General features: G+C 40.6%; 1 protein-coding gene across 1 annotated transcript in view; it reads left to right on the top strand.

Moving 5' to 3' along the window:
• The window catches only part of LOC121150356 (contactin-associated protein-like 5), a 298680-nt gene that overhangs the window by 85527 nt on the left and 191985 nt on the right, over window positions 1-21168 (top strand). Inside the window, exons 6-7 of the mRNA XM_040971200.1 lie at window positions 48-232; window positions 13313-13456. Of these exons, the coding sequence (XP_040827134.1) occupies window positions 48-232; window positions 13313-13456 (329 nt within the window). The remainder of the gene's footprint in view (window positions 1-47; window positions 233-13312; window positions 13457-21168) is intronic.

The following is a 21168-nucleotide window of genomic DNA, read 5'->3' as shown; positions in this document are numbered from 1 at the left end:
TCATCTGGCAGCATTCAAAGCTAACCTCTTCCTCTCCTCCCTCACAGATGACAGCAAGGCGCGGCTCAGCAACAGCCTGCCCTCAGCCACCCTGGGCAGCCTCCTCGATGACCAGCACTGGCACTCAGTCCTGATTGAGCGGGTAGGCAAGCAAGTGAACTTCACTGTGGACAGGCACACGCAGCACTTCAGATCCAAGGGTGTGACGAACACTTTGGACATTGACTATGAGGTGAGTTGATGCTCCCTGCACATCCCCAGGCTGCTTGCGGGACAGTAGGCAATGAATAAATAAATAAATAGAGGGGGTAAACAACTAAAATATACACAGAGCAGTTGAGAGAAGACATGGGGTGCTGAGGAGCCTTGCTCTCGGTCTCATCTGCCCCTTTTCAGTGACTCATGGGCGACAAGAGGCAGCGTCCAGCCAGAATCTCTGAGGTGAAATGGAAATACACCGGTGATACAGCCAAAGTATGACAGCATACAAGCAGCAGGATTACTTTTCTCTCCTTGGGTCTTTGCGTAGTTCTGCCTGTGTCCACGCTCACTCATACAATCTGTTTGAGATCACAGCTAGATGACAAGAAATGAAATACCAAGCATTGAGGGAAACGGAATCCAATAAAGTCACAATTGATGACTTTGGAACTGATGTCTTGAGGGCACACCTGCATGTCGAGATGTCTGTGAGAGTGTTCTCCTTGAACACTTAGAGCTTGGAGCAGTCTCTGAGCAACTCTGCTTTGGAGATGCCACGACTTCGGTATTTGGTGCAGCCAATTTTTTCTGATGACAATGAAAGAAGACAAGTTAACTAGACAAGCAGTGTGACAAGATAAATTAGTGTTTACCCCTTTAGTTCACATTAATGAAAATAATTAGTTTTGTTTGATAATAGTATCAGAATAATTCCTCCATCATATTTGAATAAGGTAAGCTTACTACACAAGAGGAACCTTGTTTCATTGCTTCCTATTATGAAACTTGACAAAGAATGAAACCACCAAGTCTACAGTTTGCAATGATCTTCAATTTAAAGTCAAACGGGGAAAAAAATGTAAGTAATGTAGTTCCAGAGCTCAGGGCTCACGCTAAGCACTAGATTGTGAGAGCATCTCCAGGGACTGACTCTCCCTGGAAGGAAAGCCTGCCCACCAGAGGGTTCTCTGTTGCAGTGGCTGTGCAGTCCCAGCTCGGTGCATGCGGTTGGAGCTCCTCCATCACTCTATGCCTTGGGTTGACGTTTATTATAGTGAATGATAAATTCACAAACAAGATAGCTTTACAAGTTAGGCAAAATCGCAAAATACCTCACATAACGGAAACTGTTTTGCCTTCCTCCTCTTTTCCTTCCTTTTCCTTTTTCTTTTTATATCTGAACATTTTCCCCTTATTCTATTGATTTCCCTTCATTTCCATGATAGCTGCTGAGATTCCAAAGTAGGAAACAAAGGTCAATAAAAGTTGCAGTATCACATAATGTGTTTTGTTCCCTCTAGCTTGGTAGATACACTTTCAGAAACATGATCCACATATGTAAGCTGTCCATCCTGCAGAGAAGGGTACACCTGGCCTCTTCTAGGAACACTAGAGTGGGCAGGGAACAATAAAATTGATCAAAGAAGTCTCGGATCTGTTGGGGCAGACCCCGGGGTGATGTGTGAGAAAGACATGGTTTAAATGCCAATGGAAAGTTTGCTTGTCTCCTCAGAGCTCACAAGTGCCTCCCCTGCAAGATGCATAATGGTGCCATCTGGAACACTGGTTTCATTGAAAGAGATATTCTTTTCTGGGTGTATGAGGGACCTCTAATTTGTGGTTTTCATTGAGTCAATGGATTGAACACAGAAACAAGCATGCATTTTCTTTTTTTTTAGATTTATTTTATGGAGAAGGAGAGACAATCCCCAAGTGGCCACAACAGTGGGAGCTAAGCTGATCCAAAGCCAGGAGCTTCTTCCAGATGTCCCATGTGGGTGCAGGGTTCCATGGCCTTGAGCCATTCTCTACTGCTTTCCTGGCCATAAGCAGGGAGCTGGAAGGGAAATGGAGCAGTTGGGATAGGAACTGGCACCCTTATGGGATCCCGGAGCATGCAAGGAAAGGACTCAGCCATTAACATTATTTAAAGTAGGTACTTAACTTTATTTATTTATTTTTTTTTTCTTATTAATAAATTTTATTTTGACATTCTTTACATAGTTAATTAGGGTAAGAAGGTTCAAGGGCTACAGGAAAGTGGATAATACTAGTATGTTTTCCATATTGTTAGCTTCATATTCAAAGGGGGGTATTTAAGGGAAAAGCCCACCCAATTTCCCACCCTCCCCAGGTCCCGGATATAGGGCATGCTCTGAGGTTCTTGCTCAAGTGGTCTTGATATTGCCACAGTTATGAATCACTGTCAATCTTGCCACTCCAAGCACTATGAGATCTTTGAAAAATCCACTGATTGACATAGTCCATCATAGCTGAGATGGTTGGTTGACCTGTTCTGTCTTCTCTCTTTTCTTCGTTAGGGTTCTGAGTCCAGCATTTAGATTAGGAAGATCTCCAAAGAAACTTCTTGTATGTGCTAACAAGTACAGGGCCTGGCACCGTCCATCGCTCCAATCAGCTGGTGGTTGCAATTCCTGGGTTGGTTCTGTTTTCACTCCCGACTTCCACTGGAACCAATGGGTGTTGCAGTCCAGCCTGGTTCTGCCCAGCACATACTTGGCCCTCACATAAACCAGCAGGAGCTGTAGCCTAGGTTGGAGCGACCCACAATAACCCCAACCAGGCCCACCCCCTACCCTGGTTTGCCAGTAAGTGTAGCAGTAATCCAGTCTGTCCCACATCCCATTCCACCCCAGCCGCTGTCTTAGTTTTATGTCCTCCCATGGAAGTGGTAACCCAAGAGGGATGAGCCCACTATTTCCCTCCCAGGCCTCTCCCACTCCCAGATTCCAGTTGATGCTGCCCAAACAAACCTCGCCCACTTTAATTTTGTTTGCACCAGTAGGAATAATCCGCCCAGCCTGGCCTTTCCCTGATCTAGTCCACATGAGGCGCACAGGTGTGGTAGCTCTGCCTAGTCTGGTCTGCCCCCATCCCAGCCCATGCTCTCCTGTGGAAGTAGCTGTCCAGCAAAGGAACCCTCCCTTATTCCCCTGCCAGCTCTGCCCACTTCCTTTCTTGTTCTCAGGCTGGTTGGGCGCTGCGGTCCCTTCCGGTACAGGCAACCTCACCTCGGCATTCCATAATGTGCACTAGTCTTTGTTGCGACCGAACCTGGGTCGACCCACACTGGTGCCTGGATTTGCCAGTGGATGACGTGGACAGATTCAGCCTGGTCTTGCCCCCACGTCTGCCAATTGTATGCCAGTGGGTAGTTTTCCATGGCTTTTTCTGGGCTGTTTCCTATCATGTTTCTTGCGTTTACCTGCTGGGTCTGTGCCCTGCCAGAGGAGTTGCCCAGGCTCCTCCATCAGAACCTCTCCCAATGCCAGGTTTCACGCTTACCAGTGGGTCCATGAGCCAACCCTACTCAGTCCACCTCCTGTCATAGCAGGAACTGTGGCTTTTCCTGACTGGCCTTCAACCCAATCTGGTTCTTGCTGTTGGATGTTCCAGCCCAGACATGGTTTGCCCATACCCACGTATGGCTCACACATGGCTCAGTAGGGGTTTGAGACCCTGCCTAGTCCATCCCACATCTGCCCTGGTCCTCCAGAACACCAGGGGGAGTCGGGGTCCGGCCCAGTTCGGTGCATTCAATCCCAGTCCACACTTGTGCCAAGGGAGACTACAACTGTTTCCAGATCAGAACGCAGCCCCCTTCCAGGCCACGCGCCTCTTGGTGGGAACCTCAGCCCAGCTAGGGTTGTCCCCTTTGCTCCCCAACCGGGTCTGTTCCCAGCCATAGATCACATGCCTGCCAATGGATGCTCTGACTCAGCTTGGCACAGCCCCTCCCCTGTCCCGAACTCTGCCTTAGACACTGTGGCTTAGCGTCCCAGGCTCCCACAGACCAGCAGGTACAAGAGCCTAGCTCGGCATGACCTCTGCTCCCTCCTGGTTTCTAGTTTTACTTGTGGGCTAAGGTTTGCTCAGTCGTGCCTAATCTACTCTGTTCCATTACCAGTTGACACTTTGGCCAGCTGTTGGAGCTACTTGTGCAGGACAAGCCCCAAGCCATAGCTTCTGCATGACTGGTATTTGGTGCTCAGCATTATTAGTGATTACAAGTTTTGCTAAGGAAGAGTTACTGCCTGTTTCAGGTCCAAGAAGCACAATGGGTTCAACCTGGAGCTAATTAAGCAGCAACTCAAAGAACCAAATCCCCAGAGCTCCCGGGCCGGGCGGCCAGCAGGCGGAGCCTGGCACCAATGGCGCACTGGCCGCCCGGGGAGAACGGCTCACCATGTGCCCATGGCGGCCGTCCGGGATCCAGGCATGAGACGCCCCGTCCTGAGACCCACCAGCTGCCAGGAGACTGCTGGAGGTTTAAATAACCCAGGCCCAAGGTCGCGCCCCTCCCAAATCCCATTCACCGCCCCATGAAGGCGGCGGGTGGGCCCCGGACCTGCCCAGTCCCGGAGGCCTCCCCCCCTCGGTCTACTCACCCCGAAGGAAGCGGCCCCCGAAACCCAGCAGGCCCGGGGAGAACGGCTCACCATGTGCCCATGGCGGCCGTCCGGGATCCAGGCATGAGACGCCCCGTCCTGAGACCCACCAGCTGCCAGGAGACTGCTGGAGGTTTAAATAACCCAGGCCCAAGGTCGCGCCCCTCCCAAATCCCATTCACCGCCCCATGAAGGCGGCGGGTGGGCCCCGGACCTGCCCAGTCCCGGAGGCCTCCCCCCCTCGGTCTACTCACCCCGAAGGAAGCGGCCCCCGAAACCCAGCAGGCCCGGGGAGAACGGCTCACCATGTGCCCATGGCGGCCGTCCGGGATCCAGGCATGAGACGCCCCGTCCTGAGACCCACCAGGTACTTAACTTTAACAACAGCAAAAAACAAACGAAGAAACAAAAACCCCAAAACCCTGAGAATTTGTTGAACTAGGCCATTTTTTTGCTGCTATTGTAAAATAGTTGAGATTGGGTTTAATTATAAGGAAAGAGGTATGATTTGACTACAGATTTGGGTAGTTGAAGAGCACAGGTTGATATCTTCTTTTGACAAAGATTTGTCATCTTCTAAAAGATGACATCATATGGCAGGGACGTATGAGGAAGGAGAGAAGGAGGAAGTGAGAGGAAGCATGGTGAGGACTAAAAGACAGAGAGGCAGAGAGTAAGACATCCTTGTTTATGGCAACCCACTTCTGCAACCACCAATGCTGCCCAGATAATGTACCCTGTGAGATGAGCTGTCATCCTTCCCAAGGGGTGGAACTCCCAGAAAAATGGATACACTGGAAGAGGAATACTTGCTTTATGTGAAATCAGAGAAAAGGCTAGTAAGAGAGGAATAAACTTGTTGTCAGTGAGGTAAAATCAAAGAATGAAAAAGAGACAAGTAAATACCAGACAGAGGAGGAAGGGAGTGAAGGGAAAAGAGAGTGGTAGATTTGGGGGCCTCATCCACTTAACATCAATGCAGGCTTTCTCCTGGGTCTCACTCAGTTGGAGTCTACCTGTGACATGACCAATTCTATCAGGCACCAGTCAGTATTGCCAGACACTGAAAATTTGCATTCTGAAACATGGTCTTGTTGACCTTTCAGAACAATGAAAGGCACAACATGAAATCTGTCATAATCAAGAAATAAGGAAAGTCAGGAAAAAAGAAGTTGGATTATCAAAAGGACAATAAAGTCAAGATCAGATCTAAGATTATGTTGTTAGTGACTTTGTTTGAATCTACTTCCTGGAATTGCAGAAGAGGATATTATCTGTGTGTTTGAGAACTATTTTTAATGAGATATTCCAAAATACTTCACCTAACTTTACTTAGAATTTGCTATGTATATGGTCTCACTTCAAGCCCCTTCACTATGTCAATGAAAAGAGCAAAGAGAACCCCACTTCTCCTACTCCATGGTGTTTAAATTTTATCAGGAAGATAAGTTATAAGCAGTGAATGTGACAAACACATTATAATGTATACAAGATTCACAAATGGCATGGGAAGAAGTACACAGCAAACCCAGGTGATTGATTTGGCAGCTTGGAGGGAACCTCCAAGTTTGGGGGTGTCATCAAGATAGACATAATGGAGATGGAGGAATGTGGGCATAGACTCAGAGGAAGCAACTGTTTGTCCTGCTGGGATGTGAGGGTCACTGGTGCAGGGAGTCTGCTCTCTTACCTGAAACAGCTTTTTACACGTCTCTGTTGAGGAGAGGTGAGCATTCCAGATCCATTCGTCAGCCTCTCATCCATCTCTTAGCTGAGGACAAATGAACATCTTGGACCTGTCAGGCTCACAATGAAGTCGGAGATGTGTTTCTAAGGGTGACTCCTAGTTACCTACTTCCATAATTTCTCATGCTGTTCAGCTCAGTATCTAAGGATCTGGGTATCTAGCTCCAATGACCTTCCAATTAAGCCTCTCTGATTTTCCAGTATTGAAGTCACTAGTATGGAAATCTCCAAGCAAATTTCTGGTGTGGGTGTGGGTGTGTGTGTGTGTTGCCTGGATAAGCTAAGAAACTCCTGTCTATTGCTCTCCATTCTTGCCAGACTTTTCTGTGGTTTCCAAAATGCATTCTTTTCACTTCTGCTTTTGTTGAGACCCCAGTCCAGCTGGCACTTCTTCCATTATTTGAAACACCACTCTATGCTCTCTGTTGGTAGGGCACATCCGGTTTCTTCGTGTTGATCTCACCACACTCTGCCATTCATGAGACTACTGGAAGAGGGTGTTGTCTTCAGAAGTGATCTGTCCCTAGTTCTACCACAGTGTCTTGGGCCACGCTTCACAGAAAGTAAGGGCTCAACCGTTATTGAGTCAGGTTTGTGGTAAGCACCTGGAAGGATTACTTAGAAATGCTTATCAGATGGAAAAATAAGAACAAAAATGTTTTGAGTAATATCAATTAAAAAGGAGATTTCGATAAGAAGGATTTTATTTGGAAATTGTGAAAATAGCAAACTGCCAGTCAATGAGTGAGCTTCTGACCTGGTAGTTTGGGTTTGCAGTCTTCTCTACCATACACTAAACGCCTGTGGGTCACTCCATATACATCTTGACCCTAAAACACACTCTTTGTTCTGTACGATATTTATATACTATATAATGGAGTTCATCAGGCTTGTAATATGAAGGCAAATTCAGTATCAATAGCATCTTTGAACATGAAATCAGTTAAATTATTTTTTGTTGTATGGATTATATACAGATTTACAAATATTAAATTTATAGAGAAGGTAAGCATCATTAGAAAATAGTGTATTTGGCTATGGGTAATCTGGAGTTTTTTTAAAGACTTGTTTATTTTTATTGGAAAATCAGATATAGAGAGGGAAGGAGAGACAGAGAGAAAATCGTCCATTCGATGATTCACTCCCCAAGTGACCGCAATGGCAGAGCCGATTCGAAGCCAGGATCCAGGAACTTCTTCCGGGTATCCCACATGGGTGCAGGATCCCAAGTCCTTGGGCCATCCTCCATTGCTTTCCCAGGCCGCAAGCAGAAAGCCAGATGGGAAGTGGAGCTGCCGGGATTAGAACCGACGCCCATATGGAATTATGGTACATTCAAGGCAAGGACTTTAGCCACTAGGCCACTGTGTTGGGCCTGGTTATCTGGAATTTGAAACAGTTCTAATATATGAATTGAGGTGGTGGGAAGTTTCCCACGATCTGTTTCTCTCCCTGTATTCCCCAACTTAACCCAGTTTCAATCTCTCATAGAGAAGCTGGAAGCAAGCTCCTACCACTATCTAACTCTTATCCTCATCAGAGTCCTCCAAAAACCCTCTGCTTTGAGGAGGAGAGCTGACTCCCCTAAATGTAATAGGAATTTAGGCCTGTGTTTAACAGTGTCCTCCATACTGTTTGCTTTGTGGAACACACACACACACACACACACACACGCTACCCTGAATCCCTTTGGTTTAGTTGAAAGAAATGAAATAAATTATCTAAGGTTCATCAAAAATTCAAAAGAACAAGATTTTCATTAAATATTAACATTTCTAACATTTGTTTCCATTTCTTTAATGGTTGCTCGCACCATGAAACGGGGTTTTTACTTCCTGGAGGAACTTTTGTGAAGGCTTTGATAAACAAAATGGAAGTTATAGCTGTTTCATTTTAGCTGCCAGCCAATACTTTTTTTTCCTGTTTTTCTTTGCCATTCTTGTAAACAAACAGGTTTTTTTTTTAACATTTCATATATAAATATTTAAGCCCATAGTAAACCTTCCACACTTTGTCCTTTCTTTCTTTTTTTTTTTTTTCTATATGTTCTTACAATAACACACTTCTAACTTGTTTGGCAGTATAGGCTTAAGCCTCCGCTGAATAAAGAATGCCATAGATAGAAAACAAAAGAAGACTGCTCTGCAACAGAGTAGACAAGGAATACAGACAATCATCAAATCTCCAAACATCTGTTTCATGCATTTTAACAGGAAAACAGAACAAAATTGTAGCTGTATTTTTACATTACAAATGCCATGTACACAAATATTTAAGAAATGGATTATTTTTAAATTTTTAAGTTGCTAACATTGAAGATATATGAATAATATAGTGAATCAAATCATATCATTATGTAATAACTAAACAAAAAAAAAAGTTTTACAAGATGTTTCTCAAAATTAATAAGTGCACTCTCAGTATTTTTATTGTCCCTAAATAATATTCCAACTTTATATATTCATAAATCACCCATGAATATACTTATATGTATAATTAGCTCAAAACTACATGATCTAACCTGAAAGTATACACAATTTACTAAGTAGAAAAAAGTAATCAGTAACAATAGAACAGGAAGATAATTCACATAATGAAACCTCTAGTGAGTGTAAATGACTCAAACATTGTGCAAAGCTGCAGGATACAAAAATCAAAGATCATCCGAATTTTCACACACTAAAAGCTTGTTGATAATCACTTATTAGAGCTATTCCATTTTCAGTAGCTTAAGAAAATGCAATCTCTTAGGAAAAATATAGCTTAGGATAACAAAGACCTGTGCAATCAAAAGGATGAAACGTTAGTGAAGAATTAAAAGACACCAAAAGTGGAAAAACGTCTTGTGCTCATGGATTTAAAAAGTTACTCTTACTAAAATATCCATGTGATCCCAAACAATTTAAAGATTAAATGGAATCTGTGTCAAAATAGGAATGACACTCTTTACAGCATGAGGGCCAATAATCCTGAAGTTGACATGGAAACAGAAATGACCTTTAATAGCTAAGCAGAGAAGATGGAGAGAAAAGACAACCCTTTGGCAATACAGAGAGGCCTACCATTTTGGAAAAGAGCACAGAGAGTCCTCGAAATTTACAAATGCATATGTCATGTGCTCAAGTAATCCTGCTTCTGGTGTTACTTGCAAAAGGAATGTCAGCGTCTGAAAGAATACGAGGGCCATCATTGTGGCACAGTGACTTAAAATACACCACCGTGCCTGATAACACAGATCAACGCCGAAACAGTCTAGACTGCTGGACTTCCCGTCCAGTTCCCTGACACTGGCCATGGGAATACAGCTCAAGGACCAAGTATGTGAGCCTTGCTATTCACAAGGAAAGTTCTAGGCTTCTATTTAAGGCCTGGTTCAGCCCCTCATGCTGTGGTCTCTTTGGAGTGAACCAGTGGATGGAAAATCTCTCTCTCTTTTTTCTCTCTCTCCCTGTTTCAGATAAATAAACAAGCAAAAAAAGAACTATTAAGAAATAAAAAGATAGCTTCATTTCACATTTATTGCAGGACTATTCACAATAGCAATGCTATGAAATTGACTTATATGTCTATCAACAGATGACTAAACAAAGGAAATATGATATGTATATATATGTACACACATACACAATGGATCTTTATTCATCCATAAAGAGAATGAATTTCTGACACAGCAAAAACAAACAATTAGATATTATCACATTAAGTAATATAAACCAGATACTGAATGATAAATGCTAAAAATAGCAAATGTATTCTCTCATGTGTGGAAGATAATATATGTATTATATATTATATATTTTATTATATATATATCATATATATATAGTGAGACAAAGATTGCACAGAGGCACATCCGACTAATCCTCTTCCTTTGGATCAGCTCAGCTCTGGCTGTTGCAGGCAGCTGGAGAGTGAACAAGTGGATGGAATACCTTCTGCATACACCTTTACTTCTCTCTGTAAAATCTGCCTTTCAAATAAAAATAAATATTTGAAAAAAATCACAGAAGGATTAATAATCACTATCATCTATAGTATGTTAAAATATTTTCTTTGAGAGAGAAATAGTGTGGAACTTAAGAAAAATACAAACATTTAGAAGTTATGCTTGGCATCACTTTATGTGTGTGTATGTGTGAATACATATATGTACTGTGTTTGTGTGCTTGTGTGGAGAGAGAGAGATAATCCTATTATGAATATAGTTTAATTCCAAACTGAAGAGTCCATTTCAAAGCAAGGGGAAAAAAAAACTAGGGTTACTCATGAAATGGTTAATATAAACACAAGTATGGAAATAATTATTTCTCTACATTGTAGTAAAAGCATTCTAAATAGTCCAGGTTTGTTTCTAAAATGGTATGCCCATTAAAAATTGTAATCTGTGTTTATATTTACTGGAAATAAATCAATAATACAACATTACCCCATAACTTCCCCACCATTATTAAATAGCTTTTTAAACTAAGTCTTGGTCATTTATTTCCCTTTGTTTGAATTTATTGATTAATTTTATGATATAGTATCAAAGGCTCTGAGATTTCTCTTCACTCCTCCACCCCCACTGCTTTGTCCCCATTGTATTGCAATAGTATAAGCCTTCAAAAACAGTCAAGCATCCACTGTTTGGCTATTTAAATGTATTCTGACATTGTAGGCATGAAAAAGTCCAGCATTCTATTATAAGGTATATTCAACAGTTTCACTGGGAATCCATCTTTGATTTGGAAGTAGAGTTGGGGTTCAAAGAAATTGAGCAAACTCCGAGGCAAGTGAAATAATTTTAATCTTCAGTCAGGCGGCCACCTCTTGCCATGAACAAGAAGCACGTCAAACAAAGTCAGTGTGGGGTTTTTATAGCAAATATCTATGTGAAAATTAATAGCTACGTGACAGTGGGCAAATACATGATTAGGGGCTTTTTCGTGACACAAAGCAAAAGCAAGCAGTGGAAATTTACAATGCAAAGGCTTGAGATTTCGATCCTATCACTTCAATGCAGAGAGTCGTAAAACAGCAAGCCTCGAAGGTTGCTGTCTTTCCCATAAATCTTCAAACTCCAAGATCCTTTCTATTTCCTGTCTGTTTTGTGATGTTTCAGGAAGCAGCAGTTTTTTCCTGTAACAGACTGCAAGTGCTGCTTTGGAGATTCCAGACTTCCAGGAATACAGTCACCTTGATAATTAACCCTAGCAGAGACATATAGCACTGTATCTTCACTTCTTGTTGTGCTAGTCTCTAATATACAGTTCCTCTAGATGATTATAAGTACATGCACGTTTACTTATTTATATATGATCTTATATTTTGCATGAAGGTTGTCTTATCTCTGAGAGAGCGTATGATGCTTTTCCTTTAGGGATTGACTTATTTCACTGAGCATAATAGTTTCTAGTCGGGACCATTTCTTTGCAAGTGGTAGACTCTGTTCTTTTAAATGGATGAGTAGTATTCCATGTATCCACTTCTCTTTGATGAGCTTCTGGGTTGCTCTTGAAGATAATGCTGCCATAAATACAGGGTTACAGATCCCTTTCACATATGCATAGCTTATTTCCTTTGGCTATATTCCCAGAAGTGGGAGAGCTGGGTCATATGGCAGATCAATTTTCAGTTGTCTTTGCACTCTTCATACTGACTTCCATAGTGGATGTACTAGACACCATTCCCATCAACAGTGAAGGAGGTTATCTTTCATTCACATCCACGCCAGTGGGGGTGGTTAGTAGAGTTCTAGAGTAGGCAGATCTCACTGGAGTTAGGTGAAACCTCAATGTGGTTTTCATTTGTATTTCCCTGATAACGAGGGAGCCAGTGCATTTTCTCATATGTTTAGTAGCTATTGGGATTTTTTTTTCTTTTGAAAAATATCTGTTCATTTCTTTCACCCACACTTCACAAGGTTGTTTGTTTTGTTGTTGAGTTGCTGAAGCTCTTTGTGCTTTCTGAATTAAGTAGCTTTTTGTGTAACCTTCTGGTATGTATTTCATAGACCACTGTTGACTGCTGAGATGATACTTTGTAACCAATTATAATTCGCAAGCAATTCAATCAGAATTTCACTCATTTCCTGTTTTGCCACAATTTTTGAATAAGCAGCCTAATTGTCAATTCTGTAAGATCACATGATACTGATTTTTATTCGCCTTACTGAGCTATTATGGCATTTTTCCTGATTTTCATTTTTGTAGATGATGACTTTTGAGTAATGTTTTCTGTTGTCTTTTTGCATACAATGCAGGCTTTATCTAGATATCTATAATTGAATAGAGGTATGCTTTGCTTGTCTCTCTTTACTATGACTATATTCTCTAAGATGTTTGCAAAAATAAGAATAAAGGTGTTGATTTTCTTTATTCTTTTCCCTCCATCTCTAAGTTATTGTTTTATGTACTTTCAGACAGTTCAAAAATGGGAAATGGTTTTGAAAAATAGGCTCTTAAGATTTTTAGATATAGCCCGGTGCGGTAGTTCAGCAGTGAAGGTCCTCACCTTGCATGTGCTGGGATCCCATACAGGCATCGGTCCTAATGCTGGCAGCTCTGCTTTCCAACCAGGTCCATGCTTGTGGCCTGGGAAAGCAGTTGAGGACGACCCAGGGACACCCTGCACCTATGTGGGAGACCTGGAAGAAGCTCCAGGCTCCTGGCTTTGGATTGGCACAGTTCCGATCGTTGCGGCCACTTGGGGAATGAATCAATGGATCGAAGATCTTCCTCTCTGTCTCTCCTCCTCTTTGACTTTGCAATAAAAACATAATAAATCTTTATAAAGAATTATAGATATGCTTGTATGCACTAATCAGTATCCTTTCAAATTCATAATCAAGTGTCAACCATAATATTTCAGGCGCTTGTCTCCTGCACATGTTTTAATCTACTGCGTTTGTTAACTTTTATTGTCTATTCCTTTAGAGCTTATAACCAAGCAGTTATTTCTATTTCCTGCCCATAAAGCTTAGCTTTGGAGGAATTCCTGTCCCAGGCAAGCCAGGGGCCTTTTTGAAGAAAAATTTTCATGGATGTGTTGAAAATCTCTACTACAATGGAGTAAACATAATCGACCTGGCTAAGAGACGAAAGCATCAGATCTACACGGTGGTAAGTAAATCCACAGTTTTTATCTTGCTAATTTCTACCATGTCAGGTTAAGTTTTGCTCTTGCCACTTCATTCCCTCATATTTTCATAATGTACCTGTCTCTTCAAATCTCTGAGTTTCCGAGAGCATCCCAGTTGACAGTGTATGACAGGAACTCGATCACGGTGAATTGCTCTGTTGGGAGAATTCAACTTCTTTGGCTAAGGGTTATGTTACAGCTGTGTATGATTTGCCATTCAGACTGGATTAACATGGATTTTATTAACACTAGAAACAAGTTCCATGACAGCAAAGGGTATCATACTCATTAATTAGGCCTGATTATGTTTATTATTGATTCAAAAATATGTTTATTTATGAAAAGGGAATACCTTTTATGTAAATATAATCAGTCTTGCATATAATATTTTTTGCCTTCCTACATTTGAATATTCTGCAATTGCTTTCTTTATCTTAATTTTTACTTTTGATTTACTTTATAATAAAAACATAACTATCAACTAAATTTAAAAAAAACTATAAGAAGAAAGCCCACAGTTCCTCAAAAGTTTCAGAATCGAATCTCAAAAACATCCAATGTAATCACATAACAACTTTCTTGCTTTGTATATTAGATGCACAAGTGGATTAAAACGCAGGATATTTTTATTTTGGAAACATATCACTAACATAAAGGTCCCCAATGGAAACTTTTACTTCAAAATTATTTCAAAACTTTAAAAACTATTATTTGGTTCCTTGTTACTTAAACTTATTTATATAAAGTGAACAACTTCACGTATTTCACAAAAACAGAATCACAGTAATACTTGCCACCCACCTTTCCCTCCTGCCCACATTCTCCACCCACCTTTCTTCTTTCTTAAAATAAAAAAAAACTTTTTCAGAGGCATATTTTTATTTCACTTCATAATCACAGAACTAGCACTTCATTCAACAGAGATTCAGCACATGGCAAGTAGAAAAAAAATCACTATTGCTCAAGGGTATAAGCAAAGGATTTAAACCAAATTTTGTGGAAACTAATACACAGCGTAAAAAAAATGTAAACTGTATCAGCAAAATCCTCATTTTGAGGGTTTTACTTTTTTGTTACTGAGTGATATTCCATCATATATATGTGCCAGATTGTCCTCTTCTGGTCATCAATTATTAGACATTTGTGTTGATTTAATGTCTTAGTTATGAATTGAGCTACAGCAAATATGACTCCATGTGTTAATCTCTCTCCCAATATCTGGCTGTTTTGACTGTAACTTCCCTGTAATATACCTTGAAACTCTATTGTGACATCACCAGCTTATTTTTATTATTTAGGATTGCTTTATAACTGTTTGGAGTATAATGTGATTTAATAAGAATTTTAGCTTTTTGGAGTTGTTGCTATTTTGTTTTATTGGCAAAGAATTTCTTTGATAGTTTGATTGGGATCTTATTGAATCTGTAAATTATTTTTGATAGTATGAACCTGTTGATGTTAGTTCTTCCAGACTATGAAATCTTTCTCCATTTATTGGTGTCTCCTTCTATTTCTTTCCTTAGTGACTTATAACTTGCATTGTCGAGAAATTTCACATCTTTGTTATCATTATCCCACACTAAGTGCTTTTATCTGTTGTGAATGGGACTTATCTTACAATTATTTTAATCAGTTCTGATATTCCTTGTGTCTACAAAGCTATTGACTTTTACATGGTTGGTTTTCTATCCTGCAACTTTGCCTAACTCTTTTATGAGTTCCGATAATCTCTTGGTGGCGTCTTTTGATTTTTCTATGCAAAGGATCATGTCAGCTGAAAATAAGGCTAATTTGACTTCCTATGTTCCAATTCATATCTCCTTGATTTCTCTTTCTTGTGTAAAACTCTGGCTAAAACTTTCAGAACTATGTTGAGTAATAATGCTGAGTGTTTCATCTTGTCTGACATTTTCTTCATTTTTTTTTCCCCTGTTGATGTAAAAATACCCATAATCTGCCTTGGTTTAGCCAGAAAGCAGTCATGTTGAAAAGTTTTCGTTTTGTCTGCTTTGCCACAACAACACCCATAGCTAGATAAGCATCCTTTCTTTGATAATAATAACAATGATAATAATGAAAACTTAAAATAAAAAAAATACAAGATTTATTGGGCTGTAATAAAGTCACTCTTAGGTTGAGAATAAGGATGAAAGTATGTGTTTTACCTCCACAAGACCCAGATGTGTCTGACAAACCCCATACCTGCACAGATTTGGGCTGGCACGTGATCATGCCATTATTTGTCTGTTACATGTGCCAGGTGGTGGATATTTGTGAGCATAGTTCATGGGGAGGAATCTCATCTTTGCCTCTTCCTCTGGAACAATGTCATCTTCGTGTGGTGAGTGGTAAATGAGGAGTCCTAGAAGATGCTCATGGTTGTCCATTCAGGTGATGACCAGCGTGCTTCATTCAGTGGATGTGACACAGTCAAGGGCACTTTATAAAGTTTGTGGAAACCCTAATCAAAGCACAAGTGTAGAGGCAAGTGTTTGAGGTAGTGGATAGGATGCCACCTGATGCATCTACACCCCATACAGAAGTGCCTGGGTTCAGGTACCAGCTCTGTGATATTGCACACCCCTTGGCAAGCCCCAGGCTCAAGAAGTTGGGTCCCTGACATCTATGTGGGAGACCTAGTTTGAGTTCCTAGCTCTGGACACAGCTAGGGTCCACAGTAGTCATTGAGGACTGAATTAGCAGATGATGAGTTCTCTCTTTCTTTCTCTCCCTTCCTCTCTCTGTCTCTGCCTCTGGAATTGAAAGTATTTTGCTGCAAAAAAAAGTCTATTCATAGAACAATATTCAAACAGTTAATGCAAAATACATATTATGAAAAGTACATATGGATTTCAACATTTGTAGCAAAATATACAGCTTTTAATCCTGTTTCTTCACATTCCTTTTGAAGTGTTTTGTAGCTCTCCAGTGTTTTCCCTTAGGCTTTCAGTCCACTGCAAAGCTAGTATAATAGATCAGACTTTTAACTCTGATGGCTAGCAAACAAAACAAACAAAACAAAGCAAAAACAAAAAACCACACAAGTAATCCAGGTTTCTGTTTGTGAATGTTTTAGCCACAAGATCAAGCATTTATTCCCTGACTCAGCAGTCGATGGCACATGTGCCCAGTTTTTGATTCTTAACTCAGCTATCCCTGCTGAGCTCTTGCCTGTTAAAAGTCAGGTAGGTTGTTTTCCTCAGGAGACCAGAGCTCATGGGGGCTCACCTGCTCGGCAAGGCTCAGGGGTCAGAATCCACTCTCCAGTGCAACTGGCCAACCAAGATGAAAGCCAGCTAGAAAAATACAACTTTATTCACATGATCCATGAGAAATCTGTATGTTCAGGGTACAAGAAATTGGGAAAACATGAGAAATAAGAACAGAAATGGCATTCTCATAGAAAAGCCATCTGTTATGCAGATGTGGATTCCCCAGTGATCTTATACAAAGGATGGATTTTTTGGTGTGACTTCTTTTTTTCTCACTGTCTTTATGCATTGTAGTGGAAATGATTTATGAAACATTTATTATGTCCCAAATAATCTGCCCATTCCATCTTTATTATATTTGAAATAACCTTGTAACGAGAATAACTGCAATTTCATTCTACACTTGAGAAAAATAGGACTTACCTATTTTATCCAATATATGTATATATTTAATATGTGTATTCATAATTATATAGAATTAAATATATATATGTATATTTAACTTTTCACACAAAATCAGAGAAAGAGAGAGAGGAAGAATCAGAGACAGGGACAAGGTAAGACTGCTCCCAACTGCTGAGTCACTTCCTACAACAGTTGGGATTAGGCCAGGTGAAAGCCTGGAGCTGAAGGTTCTACCTAGGGCTCCCGTGTGGACGGAAGGAATGACAGGAGCCTCTGTGTCTCAGGGGACATGTTAGCAAGAAGCTGGAAGTGAGACCAGAGCTAACACATGAATCCATGCTCTCTGATAGGAGATGTGAATGCCCCAAGCAACATCTTATCCACTGCTACCCCTGAGCTCAACAAAATTCAGCTAAGTTGCCCAAGACTTCTGTCTAGCGAATTATAATTGCTAGCATCTTTCTCTGATCCTTCTGATATACAGTGTGATAGGTGTTTTGTGTATTTTACAACCTCTTCCAATCCCTTCCTTTGTAACTAAAATAAAATTATGTTATAAAGCATCAATCAATAACAGTGGAATAAGTAAATAAAATTTTTTATAAGAAGGGAATGGATAATTTGAATTCTGTTGAGGAAGTGAGCACACCTCAAATAGCAGGTGCATAATAAAGCTTGGTTTCATTTTACCCCCAAGATGATTATACTAAGATGAGCCTGCAGGGCCTGAGCGGCTGTGAGGGCGGCTTCCTGTGCAGCACAGGCCCGTGCACACAGATGCTGTGTTCTCTTGTAGAAGCCTTCGCTTGTCACGGTGTGATACCTCTAGATTTATTCTTTCTTGGGATTGCTTCGATATTTATAGTTTCTTGAGGTTCCATATGAATGTTAGGGCTTTTTTTCTCCTCGACTTGGTAATTTAATAAGAATTTCTTTGAATATCCAGATTGGGTAGTATGGCCATATTTACTGACATTAATTCTTCTGAGTCATGGAAGGAAAGTATTCATACTTACATGCATTCATTCTATTTATTTAATTGATATCTTCTGATTTTCCAGTTAAGGCTTTTTCACTTATTTGGATAAATTTATTCCTAAACCCTTCATCCCCTTTGATGACACTACAGGTAGAATTGATGTTTTTTCAGTGTGTGTATGGAAATTCAAGTTTTTTTTCTGCATTTTGTGGTGTTTTAAAAGTTTCTCTATGTCAGATTACGTCTTTTGGAAGCAAAGCTGTTTTTCTATTTTCCTTTCTCATCTGAGTACTTTTGATTTCTTTATTCTAATCCAGTGCGCTGGTACTCGCATTGCTATGTCAAATAGCAATAGTGCGAGGAGACACCTTGCATTGTGCCTTGTCTTAATTGAAAAACATTTACCTTTTCCTGATTGGGTATTATTTAGATGTACGTTGGTCATAGATGAGCTTTGCTGTGAGTATTATATTAACCCACTGAAAGCTTTTACCACAAATGGTTCTTGAATTTCGACACATCCCTTTTCTGTAACTATTGAGACAAATGTACAGGTTTTGTCCACTGTTTAAGCATCCCAGCCTCACATTATTTGCTGTGAAACACAGGGACGTAATTAATACGTAAATACGTATTAAGAGAGGCTTGTGTGTTTCTCCCCATCCCATGATTATGATTGGTGCAACTGAAAAGTTAATCTTTACAGTCATTCTGGAGCTGCAAATTGACTTTCTTCCCAGGTCAGCTGGCAGCACTTGCATTCGCAAATGTTAGTTACTCTTTCAGCTTTTGCTACAGAATGTAGAACCCTGTATTCTATTTTCAAAAGTACTAGCATATATTACTAATAAAAGGCAATCTGGTCTTCAAAATTGCCATACATTTGTGAGTGGAAAGTTGTTTATGGTCTAAGATGTGCAGTTTGAAGAAAAGACAGTACCATCACAGCCCTCAATGCATGAGGTGCCTTAAGCTTCACGAAAATGCTTGTGTATCACTTTTATCTACCGGCGTACACACATCGCAGATGCATGCAATAGAAGGGAAAAGCAATCCTGAAATTATACAGAAAGTGAAACCAGTTTAAAAAAAAAGTGGCCACTTTGCTTCAAAGCAGCTTTTAACTCCAGCAGAATTTACTACTCTTATTTGTCTTGGTAATCTACATAAATTCTCTAACAATAAGTATCAGTCCTGGATAATGTGATCTTAAAAGCCATGAAATGGAATCATATTTGGAAAATTATTTAAGTAAGCTTGAATATATTAAGTGTATGCGTCTTCATTTAAAATTTGTTGGAAATGTGCAAAGCATGTTGGTAAAAGTCTCCACAATTTTACCACCTAGAGAGAGCCACTATTAAACAGCTTAGTCACTGTTTTATACTTAAAATTATATAGATGCATTGACCTGATTTGTAAATGGAAATCTGTATTAAGTCCATTTAGCTTGGTATCTCAGTATATAAATAATGTTCATGCTTTACTATAAACACTGTTGCAGTGGTAGCAAAATAATCTGCAATTTAGTTAAATATTCTGATAAATTCAGACTCAGTTCTATATAGTTAGCAAAATCCATAATTTTAGATTTAGTTTTCTATTGTCATAAATATTGACACACAGGGTACAACTCTTTGTCAATAGGATTAGTAAGATTTTAGTAATTAATATGATTTAAAATTAATCTCCTCTGCTTCTTGCTTCATTTTCCAAGTGGCTTTGCATAATGTGCAGTAATAAAATTTAAGCAGTGTCCTGGATAGAGTTGCAATATGATCCCTCAGTTTAATGTGAGATTTTCAGTTTAATCATAGGTCTGGTTTTCATTACCTCCCACTCACCAACTCCCAAGTCCATCTTCTGAGGTTTCCTCAAAGTGAAAAACCTACCTGGGGGGTTGTGTCTATAGTGCATGGGAGATGAGCCCAAATACAGACATAACAGCAGGCAGGGAGCCCAAACTAAATCCAAAGGTAGAAGCTGAAACTGAGTAGCTGACTGTTTTCAGAGAGTAAAAAGAAGGCAAAGTCTAGATGCATTCTGTCTTGGCAAAGGCTGTGGGTAAGTCCCAGCAGATTGTTGCTACTGGAAGTCTGATGGGCAGGTGTCGGGAGGCCAGCGGGGCCCTGTGGAGACTATCTGTGGGCCTGTCTACATGCTTTGCCCTCCATTCTAACAAAGCCTCTGTCTTGGGTGTCACTCAAATGAAACCCCAGGGAGCACAGACGCTCTGCATGAAGGCTTCCTTTGGCAGGAACGGCAATGCCTCCTCCTAGCATGTTGATGCCAGGTGTCTTGTTTACCTTAACTTCTCCAAATGCACCCTGGCCTACTTCCCAGCGCTTGCTTCCTCTCCTTCCACCCAAACCGTGCTTCCAACTCCATCTCCTTAGCCTGGAAGGTCAAATCAAAAGCTCCTTCAAACAACCTTCATGCAATGTTCCATTTCAGTTTCCCAGCACTAGCCGTTGTCCCTGTGACTCCCATCTCACGGCTCTGCCAGCTCCATGTCAAAAGAATCTCAGCTGGTCCTCCTCCTGAGCTGGGTCCTTTGCTATAGGACTAGTTTGGGTTTACATGAATTGATGAGTAGAATTCTGTGGAAGAAATGCAATGAAAAAGGCAGTAGGCTGTTTCCCTTAGTATACACGCACATATACACAAGCAAACCTAGTCTTTGACTTCGCCCAGACCCTGAATTTGTAAACTCAGAAAAAAGCTTCCAAACATAGGGGATGTCTTTCTCCTTCATTGACTAATAGTATGCCAGTCAGTGCTGATTGTTTTCGGACAAATAAGTAGAAATCGTTGCAGTCATTTGGAAAAAAAAAAGCAAGAACTGACCTTGAAATCTTTCCCTACAATCTTTTCCTTGGCTGATTGGTGCTTGTTTGGATTTGCATGATGCCTTGTGATTGAAGCTGAGTCTAACATTGCTGGCTGTAGATTTTACTCAACAGGGTGTTCTGATGTCTAGATGGTGATTAAAAACCAAATAAACACCCACTAAATTCTGTGTAAATAAACAGCTCAGTGCAGTAGAATAACCCTTGGAAGTGGCATATTTGAAAAACTCCAAAAGCAGTCAGTATAA

The sequence above is a fragment of the Ochotona curzoniae genome, unplaced genomic scaffold, assembly GCF_017591425.1.
Source record: "Ochotona curzoniae isolate NIBS_2020 unplaced genomic scaffold, NIBS_Ocur_1.0 scaffold_4953, whole genome shotgun sequence".
Classification (NCBI taxonomy): Eukaryota; Metazoa; Chordata; class Mammalia; order Lagomorpha; family Ochotonidae; genus Ochotona; species Ochotona curzoniae.
This window is presented reverse-complemented; position numbering and strand designations above follow the sequence as displayed.